The following is a 26,260-nucleotide window of genomic DNA, read 5'->3' as shown; positions in this document are numbered from 1 at the left end:
GATATTCAACAACTGTGCCAAGTATGGCACAAATCGATTCATAACCTGATATAGCTGCCATATAAACCGATCTTGGGTCTTGACTTCTTGAGCCTCTAGAGGGCGCAATTCTTATCCGATTGGAAAAAAATTTTGAACGACGCGTTTTGTAATGATATCCAACAACTGTGTTAAGTATGGTTCAAATCGGTCAATAACCTGATACAGCTGCAATATAAACCGATCTTGGGTCTTGACTTCTTGAGCCTCTAGAAGGCGCAATTCTTATCCGATTGGAATGAAATTTGGCATGACATATTTTATTATGACTTTCACCAACTGTGCCAAATAGGGTTCAAATCGGTTCATAACCTGATATATCCGCCATATAAACCGATCTGGAATCTTGACTTCTTGAGCTTCTAGAGGACGTAATTCCTATCCGATTTGGCTGAAATTTTGCATGACGTATTTTATTATGACTTCCAACAACTGTGCCAAATTAGTTTGAAATCGGTCAATAACCAGATATAGCTCCTATATAAACCGATCTGGAGACTTGACTTCTTGAGCCTCTAAAGGGCGCAATTCTTATCCGATTGGAATGAAATTGTCCACGAAGTACTTTGGTTATGATATCAAACAACTGTACTAAGTATGGTTCAAATCGGTTCATAACCTAATATAGCTGCCTTATAAACCGATCTTGGGTCTTGACTTCTTGAGCCTCTAAAGGACGCAATTCCTATCCGATTTGGCTGAAATTTTGCATGACGTATTTTATTATGACTTCCAACAACTGTGCCAAATAGGGTTCAAATCGATTCATTACCTGATATAGCTGCCATATAAACCGATCTTGGGTCTTGACTTCTTGGGCCCCCTAAAGGGCGCAATTCTTATTCGAATTGGCTGACATTTTAGATAGGTCTCCAACATGTAATCAATTGTGGTCCGAACCGGCCCATATCTTGAAATTTCTGAAAAAGTTTCACACTCATCGCAAGGCCAAGTCTATTAAAGTTTGCAGAGCATACATGTATTGAACCCCCCTTTTAAATATTTGCCCATAAATGCATTTCTGGTTGCCTTTGCCTTTCGATGAATTTCGGTCCATGTTACTGAATACTGTCGTTGCTTGGATGGTTGCAATTTAAAGAGCAACCCGCAGTGCTTTCCTGTACATGGTTCATGTCCTTTCAATTTTAAACATGCCTCCCCAACACTACTCCATCATGTACGAAACTGTCTCGTTTTATTTTTATGCAATCATGCATAACAATAATGATAAACATGATCGAATATTTGTTGTTGTAGTCTTTCATATATTTTTTTTTTTTTTGCTGTTTTACTATGACACAACCAACAAGCACAACAACTGCAGCAACAAGAAAAAAAAAACAAAATTGAAACAATATTCTCCACAATCACATTTTATCCTTAAGGCAGAGTTGCATAGAGGACCAGTCAACAAGGACCAACCCCCCCCCATTAGGTATGAATGCTGACAATGCTGGCTTTGTATGCCACATCATCACAATGACAGGATGAATGGATCAATGAAACGATAGATGGATATTTGCATTGAAGAAGACCAAAGACACAGGACTTCCTTTTCGATTGATTGACTAGAGGAGAATATTCTAAATATGCAAAATATATCCTTTTGTCAATGTTAGTATTGACAATGCCATGACTGCCATGTTCCTGGAATAAGGTACGGCACAACTATGCACCCACTTACATACAGTGATGGCCATGCTGGCAGGGCAAATATGCATTCTGAAGTCGAGAGATAACCAAATAATGCATTTAAAATTACAACATGACATTTGAATAACAGTAGGTAGGAGAAGTAGTTAAGGATACACGAGAGTTCAATGTAAAAGGAAAAAAAAAATTTTTTTTCAATAATGAATTGTTTAAGGAATGTTTCAAAAACTGTTGTAGGAAAAATTTAAGGAATTTATGCACCAATCTGGATCTTATTATTGTAGATAATGAAGCGTAAAAGTGGACTTCAGATCAGAAAATTTGTGGTTAGGTTGAAAAGAGGGTACAGATATTAATCCGCCCCATGCTGCTATGGACATACACCCAAGCCAGTAATCGGCTTGTTGTGCGCTCTAAAACGAAAATTTTAAGTTAGAAATTCCGTGCTACTTACAAAATCCTTAATTGTTTTCAATACCACTCCTCTAAGTTGGTTCAAGTCTGTTATTGTGTCTCCACCTAAGTGCTGGTATCTGTTAAACGCCAAAGCCGGGCAATGACAAAGGAAATACTTCAACGTCTCATCATCTTCCCCCTATGCTCTATACATGTTATCACTTGCCGCATCGATTTTACATAAGTGAGCTCGTAGTCCTTTGTGTACCGTTATGATACCAACAGCTATACTGACCTCCTTCTTGCTTCTATTCAGTAATAGCTTCGTCTTCTCACGATCTGAATTCCCCCCCCCCATAGGATTTTCGCCGTCCTACCGACCGTTTCGCAGTTCCACAGGGTTGCATGCGCATTCGTCGCCCACTCCCTTACCTGGGACTGCGTCAACCCGAAAGGCTTGGGGTTAACCAAGTTTATTGACGGCACTCCTCTGGCCTTCACCGCCAAATCATCTGCCCTTTCATTTCCCCTTCCTCCGTTATGGCCCGGCACCCAAACGATGGGGATTTTCACACCCTCAGAGAAGGCGATAATCTCCTTCTTACACTGCAAGACTGTTCGCGACCTTACCGTCCTGGTTGTTATTGTCCTTATGGCAATTTTACTGTCCGTAAAGATGTTCCCACTCGACGTCCTCGCGTTAGCACCACATCACCTCAAGCATTCCGTGATCGCCCGGATCTCCGCCTGCAGAACCGTATTATGGTCAGTCAGTCTAAAACAAATCTCAGTCCTCGGGTTCTCAATGTAAACCCCCAGGCCCACTCTGTCCTCAAGCTTTGATCCATCCGTGTAACATGATCTTCCAGATGGCAATACTCAGGTTCCGTCAATCCAAGACTGTAACGATGACAGCAGAGCCTCGCACTCGACTTGAAGGTTCATCTCAGGTATCCGATCGGAAACCTCTTCCCTTCCATCCAGGTTTCCTATCGTCGCCTCGATTATACCGCTATGGTATGAGCTGCTCTCATCCTCAAACCATTCTCCCATCGCCTTAAGTCTGATAGACGCAGTGGCTGCCTCACACTTAATCTGTATGTCAATGGGTCGGATATCTAGAATAGTCTCCAGTGTCCTAGTGGGCGGGGTCCTCATCGCTCCGCCTATGTCAAGATAACATGTTCTCTGAACCTGTTGTATGGTCCATATGTTGCACTTTTTCTTCATAGCACTGCACCAAACTACTGAGGCGTAACTAAGTATTGGTCTAATCAAGCTCCTGTAGAACCAGTGAACTATCCTAGGATTCAGGCCCCATATCGAAACTACGGCCCGTCTACATAGTGCCCAACATCTGTGAGCCTTCTCAGTACGCTCCTGGATGTGACACTTCCAATTCAGTTTCCTGTCCAAGATCACACCTAAATATTTGACCTTGTCAGATATCGAAATCGTCTTAGTATGACAACGTGGTGCGTCAAATTGGTCCACCTTCATCTTCCTCGTGAACAGGCATATTTCAGTCTTCTCTGGGTTAACATTGGGACCTCTGGGTCTTACCCAATCATATGCCATATGCGGGACCACTTCGGCCCTTCTGCATAGCTGGTTCGGATCCTTATCCCTTAGGGGTTCAAATCCCTCCTCAGTCAGCATCCGTAATAGTTTATTGATGGAGGTCACTCAAAGGACGCCACCCTAGCGCAGAGGTTAACATCTCCGGTTATGAAGCTGAAAGCCTGGGTTCGAATCCTGGCGAGAACGTTAGAACAATATTTCAGCGGGGGTTATCTTCTTCTAATGAGGACGACATTTGTGAGGTATTGTACCATTACCACTCATTGATAGGTGAGTATTTTGCCCCCGTTCATTAATGGCGTGTCTTGTGCCACCTTCTCCTTCATATTTATGTCATGGAACCCACAATTAATTCATCTGTTCCTTAGCATATGGTTTATTCAGTTTTCAGTCCTCAGTCAGCATCCGTTATACGTCATTTATGGTGGCCACTCAAAGGAGTGGGGGTAAAATGCCCCCTGTGCCCACTCTGCCCCCTGTGCCCGCTCTGTCCCCTGTGTCCGCTCTGCCCCCTGTGCCCACTCTGCCCGCTTTGAACCCTTTTAATTATGTCATGGGACCCGCAATTTATCCACCTGTTTCTCAGCATATGGTTTACACACGGTGCTGGTCTAAGGATTGGATCAGTATCTTGGTCCCCATATTCATAAAAGCCCCCTTAATGTCAATGCGTATCGCCAATGTGAACGTCTTGGCATCGTAGGATTCTTCCATTTTATGCATAACCTCATGCAGGGCAGTCTCCACCGACCTTCCCTTGACACAGGCATGCTGTTTGCATTTGAGCAGTTCGCTGGATGTCCTACTCTTTATTATGGTATCCACAGTACGTTCCATGGTTTTGGAGCAGAAATGACGTAAGGCTTATGGGTCTGTGGGCCTTTGGTGTCACATAACTTGCCTTGTCGGGCTTGGGTATAAATATCAACCTTGCCTTCTGCCAGGCTTTCGGAGCATATGCAAGTCCTAGGCATGCTGTCAAGAGAGTGGCTAGATGTGGCGCCAGATAGTCGGCCTCCTTTTGTAGTAATGCCGAAGATATTTCATCAGGTCCGGGTGACTTAAATGGTTTGAAGCTCCTCAAGGATTCCTTGACCATAAATTCCGCAATGATAATCCTTCGCTCAACCTCATTTTTCCAAGATTCCGGTGTCTCCGTGAGTTCTGTCATATCTTATGGGAAAATGGGTTTTCTTCAAAAGCCTCAACATGTCCTCCGTTGTATCTGCTCTCACTCCCATGCCGTCTACTAAAGTTTCAGTTTGGACATGGGCTTTTGAGAGAAACTTTTTTATCTTGGTGGCGTCATTAACGCTACCAGTAGGCACGTTTTGGCGCTCTAGTAATCTTATTGCATTCCTTAAGCCGTATGTAATACACATTCCAATAAACTTCCGCTTTTTTACGACGCGCTCTGTCAAAAAGTCTGCGGACCTCTTTCCCAATATTGCGAATCTCCCCGGTCATCCAGGTTTCTCAAGGCTTCCTTGACCATAAATTCCGTAATGACAATCCTTCGCTCAACCTCATTTTTCCAAGATTCCGGTGTCTCTGTGAGTTCCGTCATATCCTGTGGGAAAATGGGTTTTCTTCAAAAGTCTCAACATGTCCTCCGTTGTATCTGCTCTAACTCCCATGCCGTCTACTAAAGTTTCAGTTTGGACATGGGCTTTAGAAAGAAATTTTTCATTTTGGTGGCGTCATTAACGCTATAGACCTGGCCGCAGTAAAGCTTCCCGGAGGCACGTTTTGCCGCTCTGGTAATCTTATTGTATTCTTTGAGCCCTGTGGAATATACATCCCAATAAACTTCCGCTTTTTTACGACGCGCTCTGTCAAAAAGTCTGCGGACCTCTTTGCCATTATTGCGAATCTCCCCGGTCAACCAGGGTTTGTCTTGGGCTGATTTTCTTTCCCGAAGAGGACAACTATCTTCGAAGGACCCTACCAGTGCAGTCGTAATCCTGTAGACATTGTCGTCAATGCCTTCTATGCTTGGACATATCTAACCTATCTTGGGTAGTCTTCCGAATTCTGAGTAGTCTTCCGAGTCCGCGCCCAGTTGGTTTCAACTTATTACGGATTGATTTCCTTTCCCGAAGAGGACAACTATCTTCGAAGGAACCCCCAAATCTAACCTTTCTTGGGTAGTCTTCCGAATTCTGAGTAGTCTTCCGAGTCCGCGTCCAGTTGGTTTCAACTTATTACGGATTGATTTCCTTTTCCGAAGAGGACAACTATCTTCGAAGGACCCTACCAGTGCAGTCGTAATCCTGTAGACATTGTCGTCAATGCCTTCTATGCTTGGACGTATCTAACCTATCTTGGGTAGTCTTCCGAATTTTGAGTAGTCTTCCGAGTCCGCGCCCAGTTGGTTTCAACTTATTACGGATTGATTTCCTTTTCCGAAGAGGACAACTATCTTTGAAGGACCCCCCCAGTGCAGTCGTAATCCTGTAGACATTGTCGTCAATGCCTTCTATGCTTGGACATATCTAACCTATCTTGGGTAGTCTTCCGAATTCTGAGTAGTCTTCCGAGTCCGTGTCCAGTTGATTATGGATTGATTTCCTTTCCCGAAGAGGACAACTATCTTCGAAGGACCCCACCAGTGCAGTCGTAATCCTGTAGAGATTGTCGCCAATGTCTTCTATGCTTGGACATATCTAACCTATCTTGAGTAGTCTTCCGAATTCTGAGTTGTCTTCCGAGTCTGTGTTCAATTGGTTTCAACTTATTACGGATTGATTTCCTTTCCCCCAGAGGAACTATCTTCGTAGAACCCCATCAGTGCAGTTGTTACCCTGTAGACATTGTCGTCAATGCCTTCTATGCTTGGACATATCTAACCTATCTTGGGTAGTCTTCCGAATTCTGAGTAGTCTTCCGGATTTTGTCCAGTTGGTTTTCAACTTTTAATGGAAGCTTATCGGATTCGGCGCCGGCTGTGCTTTTTTAAACCTAATGTAGCGATGGTCAGAGAAAGAGTGTTCCATGGAGACCCTCCAATCCTTAACCTCATCGATTAGATTTTCCGAACATACTGTCACATCAAAAACCTCTTCCCTAATCCTATTAACAAAGTTAGCGGTGTTACCAATATTAAGTTTTATTAGGCCGTTAGCATTCAAGAACTCTGCTAGGGCTTGGCTCCGCTTGTTAGTGTTGGTACTATCCCACGAAATGTGGTGAGAGTTCGCATCGCACCCTTTTAGTACCTCGTTTCCTGTCTGTTTCACCAGCCATTGCAGCTCCGACGTGGGTGGCGGTGTCGGAGAGATGAAAGGCAGATAAAGTGATGTCAGATATGCTCGACGGTCTCCCTGTCTCTCCAGCCGTTGCAGCTCCGACGTGGGTGGCGGTGTCGGAGTGTCGTAAGGTAGATAAAGTGATGCCAGGTATGTTCCACCGACACCCTGTCTCACCGCTCACCACTACATAATTTAAATTTTTATGACAAATAACGCAGGTCCTCGGCCGAGTACCAGTGTTGGCATAGAATACTTGGTAGTTCAAATGGTTCAGTCCAGAAACTTTATTCCGGGTCGTCCATGACTCCTGTATTAAGGCAATATGCTGCTAGCCCTAGCTGATTTTCTCCATCAGAGCGTTTGTAGCAGTCTAGCTCCGGTGGAGGTTTATCTGGATTACCTCAATCATAGGTCTTCCAGTAGATGGGCTTCTTGGGAGTAGGTGATGATCTCGTCGTCTGATCCCTGTTCGTTAGACTGCATTGAATTTAGGTTCTTTGCCTATCCTAGCCTTTCGAATCTTAATAAAGTCAGTAATAGTTCCTTCAGCGGGTCCCTGTTTGTTAGGCTGTATTGAGTTTCCATTCCCTGTAGTGCCTGATGTTTCAATGCTGGGATTTTTGCCTATCTCAGTCTTGCAAATCCTAAGTAAATGGGCTTCACCTTCTCTCAGGTGATGCTACCATCGTCGGCTCCCTGTTCGTTAGGCTGCATTGTGACTTCTGTCGCTGGATCTTTACCCATCCTAGTCTTCCGAATTCTGTAGAAACTTTGTTTAACTTTGATTTCATAGAAATAATGTCAACATTTCATTTGATAGAAAATTTTATAAAATTGCTATTTTAACGAACTTTACTTCTCCAAAAATGTTTGCCAAAATTTTATATAAAAATTCTTTTTTTTTGTAATTTTTAAATTTTTCAAATTTACTCACCAGAACGAGCACCACTATCACATGAATTCAAACGCTGGCTCATGGGTGTATCAAAACTTCGAAATCTGGACACATTTAGATTACTGGGACCACCTCCTATGACACCCCCGACACTAGCACCACTTGACACTCCTCCTATGTTGCCGCTACCGGTACGGCTAAACTGTGATTTGCGTGATCTACCCACCACATTGTGACTCTTGGAACGTTCAAATGAGGAGCGTTCATGATGCTGGGAGCGGGGGGAATATTTATTTGCCACTGGCGATGTTGTATGGCCGGCTACACTGTACGAGGGAGGAGCTTCTTTCACCGATGTATTCAAATAGGCGGTAGTCTTTTGGGTTTGCGGTGATTGCGATGAGGATATGGAAGCGGCCGGCGATTGATATTTGGGTGAAGAATCTCTGGATCTCAGACTGCCACTGCTGCCGCCACCCGAGTCCTTTTTGCTCAGATAGTTGGGCGAGTTCCCGGTAAGGGTGCTAAAGTTGGGCGATCTATCGCGTGCCACAGCAACCGGCTTGGCTGGCCTTTCGGTTAGATTGCCATCGAAACTGCGCGAGAAGGTCTCCACATAGGTGTCTGTGGGTGTGGGTCTGCGGTTGTCATACTCAAAGCTGCGCGAGAACACCATACCCTTGTTGTTGGGCACATTCGAGGCCTGGAGATTGCAATTGTTGACCACCATAGTCTGGGGCTGGGGTGTGGGACGACTGGCAATGGTGCGACGGCGATCAAAAGACTTGGCTTTGACGCTGCTATCTTGAAAGGCAGGTGGTGGTGAGAGAATGGGAGTTATGGGAGGCGGGGATTCGTGGTCGTTGAGATTCTTCACCGGCAAGAAGCCGGGTCGTTCGTTCAGTATACTGGCCAGCTGGGGATCAACAATCCGATAGCCTGGCCTTAGGGCGGAATCACGGCCATTGGAGGCCCCCAAACGGGCCTCATTGCGCTGTATCAGTTCCTCTACCTTGCTGCTGACAAATTTCGGAGGCTCCACTATGGCATGCTGGTGCTGCAGCAAAGCCTGACGTGTCATATCCGAGCGCCGCGTATTATCGATCTGTATGACACGTATGGTGTTGCGTAAATCTCCATTCTGATGGCCATAGTTGGAGCGACGATAGCCGCGATTTTCATCGTTGGTGCGCTTGGTATTCACCTGCACCCAACCAGACTTGTTGAGATAAATCTCTTCCTTATTGGCGGGAGCCACAGTTTTGCGTGACGAGCCCGCATAATAATGTTCGCCAAACAAATAGGTGGGCATGTGTAAGCCAGCACCACTGGAGGAGGAAGCACCAGAACCACCGCCACTGCCTCCCATATGGTAATGCATTCTACGCGCCTCCAGTTTCTCGTTGAAACTGCGCGAAGATGCCTCTAAACTTTCGCGGCGCTTGGCAACGTATCGCTGAAAGGCGGACAGATGTTGATAATCGTCTTTCGAGGGTGGGCCCTTATCGGCAGGACTGTGGGGATCTCTTAGCTCTGAATGCTGATGATGTTGGGGGCTGCCATAGCGGCGACTGTGATGTTTGGAGGGACTCGCCCTGAGTTTGGTGCGTCGTTTTTTCGGCGGCAAAGCCGGCAAGGGCAAAGTACTAACGTCTATTTTGTCCAAAGTCGAAGAGGAAAGTTCGTCGTTTTGTGATTCTCGCGTTATGGATTCACGAGTCAAGTGACTATCATCGGATTGGGCTTCGCTGGAATCTAGGCAAGAATAGTCTTGCCTTTGTAGAGTGGGCCGTTTGTGGGGCTGATCACTTTCTTGGCTCAATAAAGCATGATAGGTGGTGATAAGGGGAATTTTGGGAGGTGAACTGGAATAGAAAGGCAAATACAAAAAAAGAAATTAATACAGTTTTTCAAGACAATTCCTTGGAGAAAAAAACTTAAACAAAGCCTAAATGTATGCTACATTTTTGTTAATAATACTTTATATGAAAACCGTGATGCATCGCACAGTGGGATATTATCAAAAAAAAAAAACTATATGCCGTTTGTGAACGCATAGAGATAACTTTTTGAAGTTTAAAATGGTTAGAGCTGAAATGTAAACACGGTCATGTGCAAAAACCCTAGGTGGTCCGGGCATCTCTTGGAAGGCCCCTAAAGTTGGTCACCTTGGTATTTCGAGAAATTTTTGGGCTGCCAAATTTATGATTGTGGTCTGATGTTCAAAGTTCTTTTTATGGGGCTCAAGAAGTCAAATAGGGAGGTCAGTTTATATGGGAGCTATATCAGGTTACGGACCGATTTAAACCATACTTAGCACAGTTGTTGGGAGTCACAACAGTACACTATGTGCAAAATGTCAGCCAAATTGGAAGAAAGTCAAATGGGGAGAACGGGTTTTATGGGGCTATATCTCTTTAAAGAGCGATTCGGATCATACTTGGCATGGATGTTGGAAGTCATAATTCAAGTCTTTGCTCCAAATTTCAGCAATAACGGATTAAAATTAAGGCTGCTAAGGGCTCAAAAAGACAAATCCAGGGATCGGTTTATAAATCGGAAATTGATTTTTCGATGTGTTGCAAACGGAATGACTAAATGAATATACCCAATATCTTACGGTGAAATCAGGCAATAAATCAGTTATTTATAGGATTAAGACCCTAGGTTGGAAGATCGGTCTATATGGCAGCTATATCTAAATATAGTCTGATATGGACCATATGCTGGTGGGATTACGGGAGGCTTAATACAAGTCAGTGTGTCAAATTCCAGCGAATTCCGGCGACTGAAGACACTATATTGGCAGATCGGTCTATATGGCAGCTATATCTAAATATAGTCCGACCTGCACCATATTTGGGTCAGATGTCGGGAGGCTTCAAACAACTCACTATGTAATTCCATTTTCAACCAAATAGGGTAATAAATTCAGCTTTTATGAGCTTCTGACCCTTAATCGGCAGATCGGTCTTTATGGCAGTTATATCTTGATATAGACCGATCTGAACCATATTTGGGTCGGATGTCGGGAGCCTTAATACAACTCAATGTTTCAAATTTCAGTGAAATCGGGTAATAAATGCATTTTTTTTTATTGGTTTCAGGCCCTAAATCGGCAGGTCGGTCTACATGGGAGTTATATCTAAATATAGTCTGGTCTGGACTATATGCTGGTGGGGATTACGGGAGGCTAAATACAAGTTACTGTGTCAAATTCCAGTGAAATCGGGTTATAAATAAAGCTTTTCTTTACCCTTTATCGGCAGATCGGTCTATATGGCAGCTATTTCTGAATAAAGTCCGATCTGAACCATATTTGGGTGAGATGTCTGTAGACTTAAAGTAATTCACTGTCTCAAATTTCAGCGAAATCGGGTAATAAATGCATATTTTACGGGTTTCAGGCCCTAAATCGGCAGGTCGGTCTACATGGCAGTTATATCTAAATATAGTCGGTCCGGACCATATGCTGGAGGGGATTACGGGAGGCTTAAAATATCCCACTGTTGTTAATTTCAGCGAAATCCGATAATAAATGCAGCTTTTATGTGCTTCAGAGCCTTAACCGGCAAGTCGGTCTATATGGGAGCTATATGCAAACATGGTCTGATTTGGCCCGTTCAAGAATTAAACCTGCGTGCAGCAAAAAGTTGTATTTGTGGCAAATTTCAGCTCAATATCTCAGTTTATGAAGGCTGTAGGGTGAGTGCAATAGACGGATGGACAGACACACAGGCATCGTTCAATCTCCTTAGAGTTTTTCGACGGATATGGATATTTCGTTGCGTTACAAACGAAATGCCTAACTGAATATACCCCCTATCCTATGGTAGTGGCTACAAAAAAAAACCACACCCTTAGCAGCAAATTTAAATGGAAATTAATTGTAAATGTCGAAACATATGTGGTTTCTACTTTAAAAGCAATTAATAATGCAGAGAGCACTTAAATATTTTCCTTCCATAAGAAGACCACAACTCATTCTTACGAAATGGTAATCCTTAAAGTATGCTTTTGTTTTTCAGGAAAGTAATTAAAGACAACATAAGGTTATTACTTCAATATTTCATAAGAAATATGAGGCGTTAGAAAAGGAGGTGTCATCATTAACCTATTAAAGCATAAACTCGCCTACTCCTTATGAGCGATTTTGAGGAAATTTTCGCACTTATTATTGAGAAAATTTAAATTTAAATTAAATAAATAAAAAATTATAAAAAAAAATTTCAAAAATAAGAAAGTTTTTTTTAACTAATATTTTATTTTTACATAAAAAAAGAAAACAAGTAAAAGCTGCTAATTTCGGCCAGGCCGAATCTTGGGAACCCATCACCTTGGTTTAGTTTACAAACTAAATTTATTTGAAAGGCAAAATATTATCCAACATACTAAACTTCTGTCAAACCAACAAAAATTAATGCTTCTAGGATCCTAACAAGGATAATCGAGAAATCGGTTTATATAAGAGCTATATCAGGTTATAGACCAATTTGAATTTATCTTAGTATAGTTGATGAAAGTCACAGCAGAACGCTATCTGCGAAATTTTATCCAAATCAGACAAAAAATTGCGACTTGTCTGGGCTGAAGAAAATCAAATCAGGAGTTTGGTTTATATGGGAGCTATATCCAAATCGAAACCGATATGGCCCATTTGTAATCCGCAACGACCTACACTAATAGCAAGTATCTATGCAAAATTTCAAGCGGCTTCAAGCTTTACGCGTTCGATTGCTATCGTGATTTCGACTGACAGATGGACATGGCTCAATCAACTCAGAATATCGAGATGATCAACAAAAAACAAGTTATAGTCCGATTTGGACAATAAATGAATGCTGAATATTGTAGAAGTCATTGTGTAATAATACAGTTCATTAGGATAAGAATTGAGCCTTGTAGGGGCTCAAGAAGTAAAATGGGGAGATAGGTTTATATGGGAGCTGTATCAAGCTATCAGACCATATAAGAGACGTATGTTGAAGGTTGCGAGAGAAGCCGTTGTACAAAATTTCAGACATATTGAATAAGAATTGCGCCCTCTAGAGGCTTAAGAAGTCAAGATCCCAGATCGGTTTATATGGCAGTTATATCAGATTAGAACCGATTTGAAACATACTAAGTACAGTTGCTGTAAGTCATAACAAAATACTTCATGCAAACTTTCAACCAAATCGGATAAGAAGTGCGCCCTCTAAAAGCTGAGGAAGTCAAGATCCAAGATCGGTTTATATGGCAGCTATATCAGGTTCTATACCGATTTACACCTAACATGGCACAGTTACTGGAAGTCATAACAAAACACTTCATGCAGAATTTCAGCCAAATCGGAAAAGAAGTGCGCCCTCTAGAGGCTAAAGATGTCAAGACCCCAGATCGGTTTATATGGCAGCTATATCAAACCATGGACCGATTTGAGCCATACTCAGCACAGTTGTTGGAAGTCATAATAAAACACCTCATGCAAAATTTCAGTCAAATCGGATAAGAAGTGTGCCCTCTAGAGGCTAAAGATGTCAAGATCCAAGATCGGTTTATATGGCAGCTATATCAAAGTATGGACCGATTTGAACCATACTTAGCACAGTTGTTGGAAGTCATAACAAAACACTTCGTGCACAATTTCAGCCAAATCGGATAAGAAGTGCGCACTCTAGAGGCTAAAGAAGTCAAGACCCCAGAAACGTTTATATGACAGCTATATCAGGTTATGAACCGATTTCAATCATACTTAGCACAGTTGTTGGAAGTCATAATAAAACACCTCATGCAGAATTTCAGCCAAATCGGATAAGAACTGCGCCCTCTAGGTGCTCAAGAAGTCAAGATCCCAGATAGGTTTATACGGCAGCTATATCAGGTTCTATACCGCCATACTTGGCACAGTTATTGGAAGTCACAACAAAAACCTCATGCAAAATTTCAGCTAAATCGGATAAGAATTGCGCCCTCTAGGGACTAAAGATGTCAAGACCCAAGATTGGTTTATATACCAGCTTTATCAAAACATGGACCGATTTGAACCATACTTAGCACAGTTGTTGGAAGTCATAATAAAACACCTCATGCAAAATTTCAGCTAAATCGGAAGTCATAACAAAACGCTTCAAGCTGAATTTCAGCCAAATCGGATAAGAAGTGCGCCCTCTAGAGGCTAAAGATGTCAAGAACCACGATCAGTTTATATGACAGCTATATCAAAACATGGACCGATTTAAACCATACTCAGTACAGTTGTTGGAAGTCATAATAAAACATATCATGCAAAATTTCAGCTAAATCGGATAAGAAATGCGCCCTCTAGTGGCTTAGGAAGTCAAAATGCAAGATCGGTTTATATGGCAGCTATATCAAAACATGGACCGATTAGGCCCATTTACAATCCCAACCGACCTACACCAAAGAGAAGTATTTGAGCAAAATTCCAAGCGGCTAGCTTTACTCCTTCGAAAGTTAGCGTGCTTTCGACAGACAGACGAACGGACGGAAGGAGGGACGGACAAACGGTCGGATATGGCTTGATCGACATAAAGTATCTCGACGATCAAGAATATATATGCACTTTATGGGGTCTTAGACGCCTATTTCGAGGAGTTACAAACAGAATGACGAAATTAGTATACCCCCATCCTATGGTGGAGGGTATCAAAACTAGTCTCAAAGTTGCTTTAAAAAAATAACCTACAAAAAAGACCGGAGGGGGGGAAGTCTCTCAAGTATGTTAATTAACCATTATTTAGAAAGGATTATTTTATAACTTTTATAATGAACAACAGCAAAAAAGGAGGAAAACGAAAAAAAGTAAAAAAAACTAAGCAGAAAAGTAAACCTGTCTGAAAGTTGTGCATAGATTGTGTTCTCTTGTAATCCATTATGATTGGCATTGCACAACATGCAAGTGTATGACAGTCAATTTGTTACATTATGTGTGAGTGCAGAAAAAGTTTTAAGCATAAATAAAAATGAGTAGAAAAAAAAAACAATAAAACAGAAAAAGTCAACATAATTAAATCTATTTTTTTTCCAAAGAAAAACATCATACCATATAGATTACATGCTATGATGTAAAACTAAACTCGTGAAATGAGCGTATTTAATTAAAACTCATGAAAACTTTTTCAAATAAATGGGAAAAAAACTAAAATTCTGCTTAAACAAGTAAAAAGCGTGCTAAGTTCGGCCGGGCCGAATCTTATATACCCTCCACCATGGATCGCATTTGTCGAGTTCTATGGGCGGTATCTCTTTCTAGGCAAACAAAGAATATTGAATGAGAATTGATATGCTATTGGAGTGATAGTCCGATTTGTACCATAAATGAATGCTGAACATTGTAGAAGTCACTGTGTAGTAATTCAGTTCATTCGGATAAGTATTGCGCCTTGTAGGGTTTTAAGAAGCGAAATCGGGAAATAGGTTTATATGGCAGCTGTATTAAGCTATAAACCGATTTATGCCATATTCGATACGTATGTTAAAGGTCATGAGAAAAGCCGTTGTACAAAATTTCTGCCAAAACGGATGAGAATTGCGCCCTCTAGAGGCTCAAGGAGTCAAGATCCCAGATCGGTTTATATGGCAGCTATGTCAAAACATTGACTGATTTTCGCCATACTAAGCACAGTTATTGGAAGTGATACCAAAACACCACGTACAAAATTTCTGCCAAAACGGATGAGAATTGCGCCCTCTAGAGGCTTAAAAAGTCAAGACCCAAGACCGGTTTATATGACAGCTATACCAGGTTATGAACCGATTTGCGCCAAACTTAGCACAGTTATTCGAAGTCGTAATAAAACACCTCATGCAAAATTTCAGCCAAATCGGATAAGAATTGTGCCCTCCAACGGCTCAAGAAGTCAAGATCCAAGATCGGTTTATATGACAGCTATACCAGATTATGAACTGATTTGAATCATATTTAACACAATTGTTTGAAGTGATACCAAAACACCACGTGCAAAATTTCAACAAAATCGGACGAGGATTGCTCCCTCTATAGGCTCAAGAAGTCAAGACCCAAGATCGGTTTATATGACAGCTATATCAGAACATTGACCGATTTAAGCCATACTTAGCGCAGTTGTTGGAAGTGATACCAAAACACCACGGCAAAATTTTAGTCAAATCGGACGAGAATTTCGCCCTCTAGAGGCTCAAAAAGTCAAGATCCCAGATCGGTTTATATGGCAGCTATACCAGGTTATGAACCGATTTGCGCCACACTACGCACAGTTATTGGAAGTCATAACGAAACACCTCCTGCGAAATTTCAGCAAAATCGGAAGAGAATGGCGCCCTCTAGAGGCTGAAGAAGTCAAAATCCAAGATCGGTTTATAAGACAGCTATACCAGTCTATATACCTATTTACGCCATACTTAGCACAGTTATTGGAAATGATACGAAAACACTTCACGCAAAATTTAAGCAAAATCGGATAAGAATTGCGACCTCTAGAGGCTCAAGAAGTCAAGATCCAAGATCGGTTTATATGACAGCTATGCCAGGTTATGAACCGATTTGCCACAAACTTAGCACAGTTATTCGAAGTCGTAATAAAACACCTCATGGAAAATTTCAGCCAAATCGGATAAGAATTGTGCCCTCCAACGGCTCAAGAAGTCAAGATCCAAGATCGGTTTATATGACAGCTATACCAGATTATGAACTGATTTGAATCATATTTCACACAATTGTTTGAAGTGATACCAAAACACCACGTGCAAAATTTCAACAAAATCGGACGAGGATTGCGCCCTCTAGAGGCTCAAGAAGTCAAGACCCAAGATCGGTTTATATGACAGCTATATGAGAACATTGACAGATTTGCGCCATACTTAGCGCAGTTGTTGGAATTGGTACCAAAACAAATTGTGCAAAGTTTCAGTCAAATCGAATGAGAATTGCGCCCTCTAGAGGCTCAAGAAGTCAAGACCCACGATCGGTTTATATGGCAGCTATGTCAAAACATGGACCGATTTGCCGTATTTACAATCCCATCCGACCTACACTAATAAAAAGTATTTGTGCTAAATTTCAAGCGGCTAGCTTTATTCCTTTGAAAGCAAGCGTGCTTTCGACAGACAGACAGACGCACGGACAGACGGACATGGCTATACAAATACTTTTTATTAGTGTAGGTCAGTTGGGATTGTAAATTGGGCCAAATCGGTCCATGTTTTGATATAGCTTCCATATAAACCGACCTTGGGGCTTGACTTCTTGAGCTTTTAGAGGGAGCAATTCTTGTCCGATTTGACTGACATTTTGCACGTGGTGTTTTGGTATCACGTCCTACAACTGTGATAAGAATGTTTCAAATCGGTCTAAAATCTGGTATAGCTGCCATATAAACCGATCTTGGGTCTTGACTTCTTCAGCTTTTAGAGGGCGCAATTCTTATCCGATTTGGCTATAATTTTGCACGTGGTGTTTTGGTTTCACTTCCTACAACTGTGCTAAGAATGGTTCAAACCGGTGTAAAACCTGGTAAAGCTGCCATATAAACCGATCTTGGGTCTTGACTTCTTCAGCTTTTAGAGGGCGCAATTCTTATCCGATTTGGCTATAATTTTGCACGTGGTGTTTTGGTATCACTTCCAACAACTGTGCAAAGTATGGTAGAAATCGGTCTATAGCGTGATATAGCTGTCATATAAACCGATCTGGGATCTTGACTTCTTGAGCAGCCAGAGGGCGCAATTCTTATCCGATTTGGCTGAAATTTTGCATGAGGTGTTTTGTTATAATTTCCAACAACTGTACTACACATGGTTCAAATCGGACCATAACCTGATATAGCTGGCATACAAACCGGTCTTGGGTCTTGACTTCTTGAGCTTCTCGATGACGCAATTCTTATCCGATGTGGTCGCAATTTTGCATAAAGTTTTTTATTTCGATTTCCAACAAGTGTGCCAAGTATAGTCTATATCAGTCCATAACCTGATATAGCCGCCATATCAACCGATCTCCCAAATAGACTTCTTGAGCCTCTAGAGGGCGCAATTCTCATCCGATTTGACTGAAATTTGGCATAAGATGTTTTGTTATGATTTCCAATAACTGTGTTAAGTATGGTGCAAATCGGTGCATTACCTGATATTGCTGCCATATAAACGGATCTTGGATCTTGACTTCTTGAGCCTCTAGAGGGCGTAATTCTTATCCGATTTGGCTGAAATATTAAATGAGGTTTTTTGTTATGACTTCCAACAACTGTACTAAACATGGTTGAAATCGGTCCATAACCTGATAAAGCTGCCATATAAACGGATCTGGGATCTTGACTTCTTGAGCCTCTAGAGGGCGCAGTTCTCTTCCGAATTGGGTGGAATGTTTTTTTTGAAAATTTCAGATCGTCTCGATCGGACGATATACACCCGTCCATCTTTCGGTCTGTCTATGAAAAATCAACTTCCATAGAATAAACATAGCATTTCGAAATTTGGAATCAAAACTTGTTATTGATGTGGGTACGTCGATGGAAATTGCAAATGGAACAAATCAGGATTCAGTCAAAAATTTCATTTGATCTGTTATGACCTCCAATGTGGCTCTAAAGGTTCTTGCCCATGCAAAGAACTCGACCATGTGCGAAGATATTTATGATTTGTGACTAAATTTTTCTTTTTTTGATAAAAGCAGTAAGGTAAGGTACTTGAAGGTCGACTAGGATTATGGCCGCGGCGAAATAGCAAACTTTTTGAATCTAAGCAAAATATTACGTTATGCTACATATTCATATAGTTAAATAACCTCTCTTCATATAGTATACAAATTATACCACAATTAATGATTATGTGCTTCCTGTGATTTTTCCTATGATTTAGTTATTTTATTATAATAAAAAACAAACAAAAATAAATAAATTTATTCGGGAATACCTATGCAACAATTGATAACGAACAATGCCCATTTGTGTTGAAATTAAACATAATATTTCACATAAAACAAAAACAAAAAAAAAAACATCAAGAATTTACAACTATGCAAAATTGCGATAAACTTCATAAACCAGAAAACTTGTTTTATAAAATGTTGGAAAAAATATGCAGCCATCAGCAATAATTTTATCATACAGAAAAACCAGTACACAAGTTGTTAATGTTATAGAAAAACAGGGAATATGTAAAGTTTATTTTATTTATTATACCCTCCACCATAGGATGGGGGTATACTAATTTTATCATTCTGTTTATAACTCCTCGAAATATTCGCCCAAGACCCCATAAAGTATATATATTCTTGATCGTCGTGACATTTTAAGTCGAACTAGCCATGTCCGTCCGTCTGTATGTCCGTCCTTCCGTCCGTCTGTCTGTGGAAAGAACGCGAACTTTCGAAGGAGTAAAGCTAGCCCCTTGAAATTTTGCAAAAATACTTCTTATTAGTGTAGGTCGGTGTGTATTGTAAATGGGCCAAATCGGTCCATGTTTTGATATAGCCGCCATATAAACCGATCTGGGATCTTGACTTCTTGAGCCGTTGGAGGGCACAATTCTTATCCAATTTGGCTGAAATTTTGCATGTGGTGTTTTGTTGTGACTTCCAACAATTGTGCTGAGTACGACTCAAATCGGTCCATAACCTAATATAGCTGCCATATAACCGATCTGGGGTCTTGACTTCTTGAGCCGCTAGAGGGCACAATTCTTATCCAATTTGGCTGAAATTTTGCATGTGGTGTTTTGTTGTGACTTCCAACAATTGTGCTGAGTACGACTCAAATCGGTCCATAACCTAATATAGCTGCCATATAAACGGATCTGGGGTCTTGACTTCTTGAGCCACTAGAGGGCGCATTTATTATCCGATTCGGCCGAAATTTTGCACAACGGCTTCTCTCATGACCTTTAACATTCGTGTCGAAAATGGCATCAATCGGCTTATAGCCTTATGCAGCTCCCTTATAAACCGATCTCCCTATTTTACTTCTTCAGCCCCTAAAGTGTGAGCAATTCTTACTAGATTTGGCTGAAATTTTACACAATGACTTCTACTATGGTCTCCAATATTCAGTTCAATTATGGTCCGAAATGAACCATTACTTGATATTGTTCCAATAACATAGCAATTCTTTTCTTTTAAATTGGGTTGCCCAAAAAGTAATTGCGGATTTTTCATATAGTCGGCGTTTGAAATTTTTTCACTGCATGTGACTCTGTAATTGCATTCTTTCTTCTGTCAGTTATCAGCTGTTACTTTTAGCTTGCTTTAGAAAAAAAGTGTAAAAAAGTATATTTGATTAAAGTTCATTCTATGTTTTATTAAAAATGCATTTACTTTCTTTTAAAATATCCGCAATTACTTTTTGGGCAACCCAATACTTTGTTTGCCTAAAAAGAGATACCGTGGCAAGAGCTCGACAAATGCGATTCATGGTGGAGGGTACATAAGATTCGGCCCGGCCGAACTTAGCACGCTTTTACTTGTTTTTATACTCACCACCATAGAGTGGGGGGTTTACTGATCTAGTCACTACGTTTGTAACACCTCGAAATATAGATCTGCGACCTGATAACGGATATATTTTTTTGATAGTCTTGAAATTCTAGAACGATTTATCCATGTTCGTCCGTCCATCTGTCCGTCTGTCACACTTTTGCTTCTGAGGAAATAGGTTTCTCACGTATATCTCGATCCCAATAACGGCACAAATTTTCTATGGGATTCTTACCAAGTGACTAGGATGGCAAATTAATGACTTTGGGACATTTGGAAAGTAGTCATTCTTACAGATGAGTTTCTACCGGGTAAATACCCAAGGCTTGGGTATTTATTGGGCAAATACCCAATAAATACCTTTTTTTGGGTATTTATTGGGGTATTTATAATTTAACAGATATCTTGGGTATAAAAACATTTTCCAAACAATTTTTGATGATTTCATATGCCTTGTATATAACTCGGATCTTCTGATTTCATAAAATCGGATTTTAGTTATATATAGCCCCTATATAGACCTATTTCCAGACTTAAAGTCTTGAGGCAATGAATTGGTCATTTTTCTTCCAATTTCGATGCAATTTGCCACAGTGAGTTCTGGTAGACCCATTTCTATGAAGTGTGGTGCAGATCGGACTATATTTGGATATAGCTGCCCTAGAGATAGACCGCCCGATCTCCGATATAGGGTATTGAGACCATAAAAGATGCTTTTATTACCCGAATTCGATCAAATTAACGCCACGGATGACATTTGTAACTTCGCCCAAGGTAAATTGTGATGGCTGTCCATCGTCTCGTAGACCACGAATACGGCGAATGGCTCCCCTCCTTGCCCTGTTACTCACGGGATTCACGTTTGAACAACCTGCCGCATCTCTTCGGTTGACTCACGGCTATTTAGCCAAAAGTGACTGAGGACCTGTCATCCCGTCTACCAGGTTTGAGAGTGGTTCAATAGTAGACCACAGTTTGCCTACACCGGTGCCTAAGTTACATTGCTCCAAGTGTTCCATCCACAAATTCCGCCTTTGTTCGTTGACTACCCTGTTTATTTCCACATTCAGCTCGCTGATTTTGGGGTTAGTGGGGTCCATAGCACGATTCTCATCACGCTCGTCTGCAAGTACCACTGCTTGCGCCGGGAAATTGGGCCGCACTTGGGGTATTCGACCGGCTGGTATAAAGCGAGCGACTGCTGCGTTAATGATGTCTCAGAATTTCTTCTCGACCACTAGCACATCAGAGGGAGGTGGCAGTTCACTGTAGCGGCGATTGGTATACTCTCTGAAGCCAGCCCAATCGGCCTTCTTATGATTGATAAACGTCCGGCGCTCAGAGGTTATGAAGTCAGGTGGTCGGTCGATGGTGAGAATTATGGGGAGATGGTCTGACCCCAAAGAGATGACGGCTTGCCAGGATACATCACTCAGGAGATCAGGGGATGCAATGGAGATGTCTGCTAAGCTGCTGCATATTCGGATTTTGTTCCAAATCGGAGCATATATCGATATAGCTGTGGGGCATAAGGTATGCATTTTTCACCGGACTTCGACGAAAGGTGGTTTACATATATACCGGAGGTGGTGGGTATCCAAAGTTCGGCCCGGCCGGAGTTTCAGTCGAGTTGGGAAGGCGTGACGCATTGCGACACCATATTGGGGAAAAGTTTTTACATTGCATAAGTACCTTACAAATGTAGCCAGCAATAGGAAGAGGTGAACCTAGAAAAGTCATGAAATCTAAGAATATATACACTTTAAAGGGTCTTAGGCAAATATTTCAAGCTGTTAATAACGTTATGATGAAGTAGGTATACCCATGTCGAAGGGTGTAAACATTTTAACGACTATGCATATGTGTACATACAAAGAGCCATCATATGTTTAATGTTTTGTAATTCCATGCCTTTTGTCTTTTCCATTTCCGTAAAAGCGCTTAATAATGCTGTCTAAAACAATTTACAGCCCCTAAAAGTAGGCTTTTAACTTTGGTTTTTAACAACTCCCTAAGAGCATGTGCGAAAAACAATTTTTACGTTTATTATTGAAAGTCGTAAAATTTTAGCTGTCACAATTTGATATCATATACTGAATGATTATTTCCATCAAAGCAAAGCAGTAGCAGCCAAAATCAATAAATGGCGAATTATGCAATATTTGTTGATATAAAAAATTTAGTATGCCATATAAAGAGTGGAAAAGGGAAACATAGTAAAGTATGTCTATAGGAAATATGGAAAAATTTATTTAATGGATTTTTTAAGATACAAAAGTTAGAATTAGTCTTGGCTCTAGCATGAGTAGTAGAATATTCACAATAACAAAGGACTTTAACAAATTAGGTTTCTTGGGTTAAAAAATTAATGGTAAAGAAAATCAACTCAGAGCAAGGGTTCGATTGGGCGTTATATGACCTATTTACATATAATACCCAGAGACTTATGCACAACGGCAGCATCCCAGCCCAAATATTGCCAGACCAGTGCCGGGAAGTGTATCCTTTTTGCAGTTAAACTGCAATGGACTCCGTGGCAAGATCGATGAGATTATGGACTTTATGGGTCGGAAGAGCATATTGGTCACAGCGATCCAGGAGACAAAACTGACCAACACCTGCAGCTTGCACAGTTGTCACGGTTACAAGGTGCTACATAAGGATCGCTCAAGGAATGGAGGTGGGGGATTGGCCTTCGTGATACACCATTTCGTGCAGTGTAAACCCATCTCGCATGCGCCTGGCGCTAGTGACCCCTACATGGAGTGCATGGGGATAGCAGTCAGTTCCGGTACTGCCGAGATAGAGCTATACAGCATGTACATACCGCCGGTTGGTAGCTGTGTCCCGATTAATGGCCAAGCTTACAACCCCGACATAAGTGGGTTACTATCTGGCCATAATCGCCTGTTTCTAGGGGACTTTAATGTGCATCACACTTCATGGCATTCTCCCCTAGGTAACAACCAGCGTGTCATAGCTTTGGCAGAGCAGATTGAAAGCTCCACGTTTTGCACGGTGAATGAGGATGTCCCCACTAGGATCTCGAAGAGGTGCAACAGCTCGCCAGACATCTTTATTGCATCCCCTGATCTCCTGAGTGATATATCTTAGCAAGCCGTCATCGCTTTGGGGTCAGACCACTCTCCCATAATTATCACCATCGACCGACCACCCAAGTTCATAACCTCTGAGCGCCGGACGTTAATCATTCATAAGAAAGCCGATTGGGCTGGCTTCAGAGAGTACACCAATCGCCGCTTCAGTGAACTGCCACCCCCTTCGGATGAGCTAGTGGTAGAGAGGAAACTCCGAGACATCATTAACGCAGCAGCCGCTCGCTTTATACCAGCCGTTCGCATACCTCAAGTGCGGCCCAATTTCCCGGCGCAAGCAGTGGTACTCGCAGATGAGCGTGATGGGATTCGTTGTATGGTCTTCACTAACCCCAGAATCAGCGAGCCGAATCTGGAAATAAACAGGGTAGTCAAGGAACGTAAGTGGAATATGTGGCTGGAACACTTGGAGCAATGTAACTAAGGCACCGGTGTAGGCAAGCTGTGGTCTACTATTGAACCACTCTCGAACCCCAGTTGACGGGATGACAGGTTCTCAGTCACTTTTGGCGAAGTAACCGTGACTCAACCGAAGAGATGCGCCAGGTAGTTCAAACGTACCGGTTTAGGCAAGTTGTGGTCTATTGTTTGGTCACTCTCGAATCCCAGTAGACGGGATGACAGGTTCTCAGTCACTTTTGGCGAAGCAACCGTGACTGATCCAAAAATATGCGCCAGGTTGTTTAAACGTCAATTTATTGTGCATCCCGAGAGAGATAGGGCAAGGAGGAGAGCTATTCGCCGCATTCGTGGTCTACGAGACGATGGACAGTCATCACAATTTACGGTGGGCGAAGTTATGAATGTCATCCGTGCCGCCAAATCATCTAAGGCGTTGGGCCCCGAAGGAGTCTCTACATTGATGTTGAAGAATCTGGATTCACCTGGAGTTGAGTACCTTACCACTGTCCTCAATCTGTCTTTGAACACTCTTATAGTTCCCGATGTCTGGAAAATGGGCAGAGTGATCCCGCTACTGAAGCCTGGAAAGGACCCGAGTTTGGGGGAGTCGTACAGACCGATCTCCCTTCTCTCATCAGTGGCCAAGACGCTTGAGGAATTACTCCTCCCGAGCCTCGTAGGAGAATTTCCATTCGCCGATCATCAGTATGGATTTCGAAGAGTGCACAGCACAAAAACTGCTTTGCATGGCATCACCGCACACATTTGCCGTGGCTTCAATCGGCCCAGGACATGCGATAGGACGGTCCTTGGGACACAGGACTTATCGAAGGCATTCGACACGGTCAGTCAAATTATTTGAGGACATCGCCATTACGTCCCTCCAGCCAATAATCGATGTATCTGTTTGGTCGCCATTCATTTGTGGAATTTAGTGATAGGAAGTCGAAGCACCATAGAGTGAAACAGAGAATCCTCCAAGGCGGGGTGATATTTCCGGCACTGTTCAACCTCTACCTATCCTCCATTCCACCCCTTCCAGACGGCATAGAGATCGTATCGGACGATTGTACGATCATGACATCAGCCCCCCCACCCATGGATGACATCTGCGATAGGTTGAACATCTACCTCAACGAACTTGCCTCATATTTCGCTGCAAGAAGATATCTGCCACCAAATCTTCAGCCAGTCCTTGGATTCAGAATGTAGTCCTTTGAGAACAACCGCCTCCCATTACACCTGAAGAAATTGACCTCCCCCGGCAAACCAGAGTAGTTCGGGCTCAATTATGTTCCGGCAGATGCAACCGCCTCAACTCCTACAGAACAAGGTTTGATGCCGACGTGCAAGATGTATGTCCCAATTGTAACCAGGGACCCCGGGATACAAGTCAACTGTTTAACTGCCCAGCCAGACCCACTCGACTCAGACCCAGATCCTTGTGGACGCACCCTATCTTAGTCGTACAAGACACTGATACTACCCCTGTTGTTATATGGTTCTGAGGCAGACGACGCAGTACTTGGAGTGTTTGCGAGAAAGATTCTTCGTAAAATAAATGAACCAGGTTACGTTAATGGAGAATACAGGCGACGTATGAACCACGAGGTGTATGAGCTGTATAACGACGATAGCATACAACGGCTGCGTTGGCTAAGTCATGTTGTCACAATGGATGAAGAAGCTCCAGCAAAGAATTTTTTTGAGGACAATCACGGTGGTACACGCAAACCAGGACGACCAAAAGCCCGATGGAAAGATCAAGTGGTAGGAGACACCTCGAAATTTCCTGTCAGAGATTTTAGAATGAGCGCAGAAGATCGAGGCACTTGGAACGCTATTCTACGTTTGGCTAGTGGAACAAATGTTCTGTCATAGACAATTAAAGTAAAGTAAGTATTGATGTTATTCAAGTAACATTACTGTTGTCCTGTCTTCAATGGAATGTTCATGGGTAATTTCGCATATACAGTAACGTAACTGTCGTAGAACTTAGAACCTCTTTTCATGGAGTATGTAGACTTATGGGTGCTACTGTATATCTATAAAAACAACCATATAAACCTATTCACTTCCAAATAATAATACCCCATGCTATAAATGAACTGCATAGCGAACCAACATTTGTCGATTCATATCAACAGAAAATGTAATTTTCACACCTTTAATTAAAATTTCCAAAAACACAAATCACAATCGCATACAATTCCCATTCACGAAATTCCATTAAAATTGCATTTAAAAATGTTTAATAAAGAAAATTCACATATGGATGACATTCTGGGAAATTTGTTGCATGTATTCGTGATGCGAAAATGATATACCAGGAATTATTTTTAATGGAAATTGAAAAACATCCAAAGTCATGAGGAGGTGGTGTAGTTGATTTGTTAGCCATACCTAATGATTTTAATTAAATGCAAAACTTTGTGAGAAATAAAAAACAACTCGCATTAAAAAAGAGAAATATTTTTAA

The 26,260-nt window shown here is 41.9% G+C and overlaps 1 protein-coding gene across 1 annotated transcript in view; it reads right to left on the bottom strand.

The window, feature by feature from the left end:
- The window catches only part of LOC106092389 (serine-rich adhesin for platelets), an 829,314-nt gene that overhangs the window by 503,322 nt on the left and 299,732 nt on the right, over positions 1–26,260 (bottom strand). The window contains exon 2 of the mRNA XM_059360349.1: positions 7,855–9,680. Within this exon, the coding sequence (XP_059216332.1) occupies positions 7,855–9,680 (1,826 nt within the window). The remainder of the gene's footprint in view (positions 1–7,854; positions 9,681–26,260) is intronic.

The sequence above is a fragment of the Stomoxys calcitrans genome, chromosome 1 (assembly GCF_963082655.1).
Source record: "Stomoxys calcitrans chromosome 1, idStoCalc2.1, whole genome shotgun sequence".
NCBI classification, from domain to species: Eukaryota; Metazoa; Arthropoda; class Insecta; order Diptera; family Muscidae; genus Stomoxys; species Stomoxys calcitrans.
The sequence above is the reverse complement of the archived record's forward strand: the minus strand, read 5'-3'. Positions and strand labels throughout refer to the sequence as shown.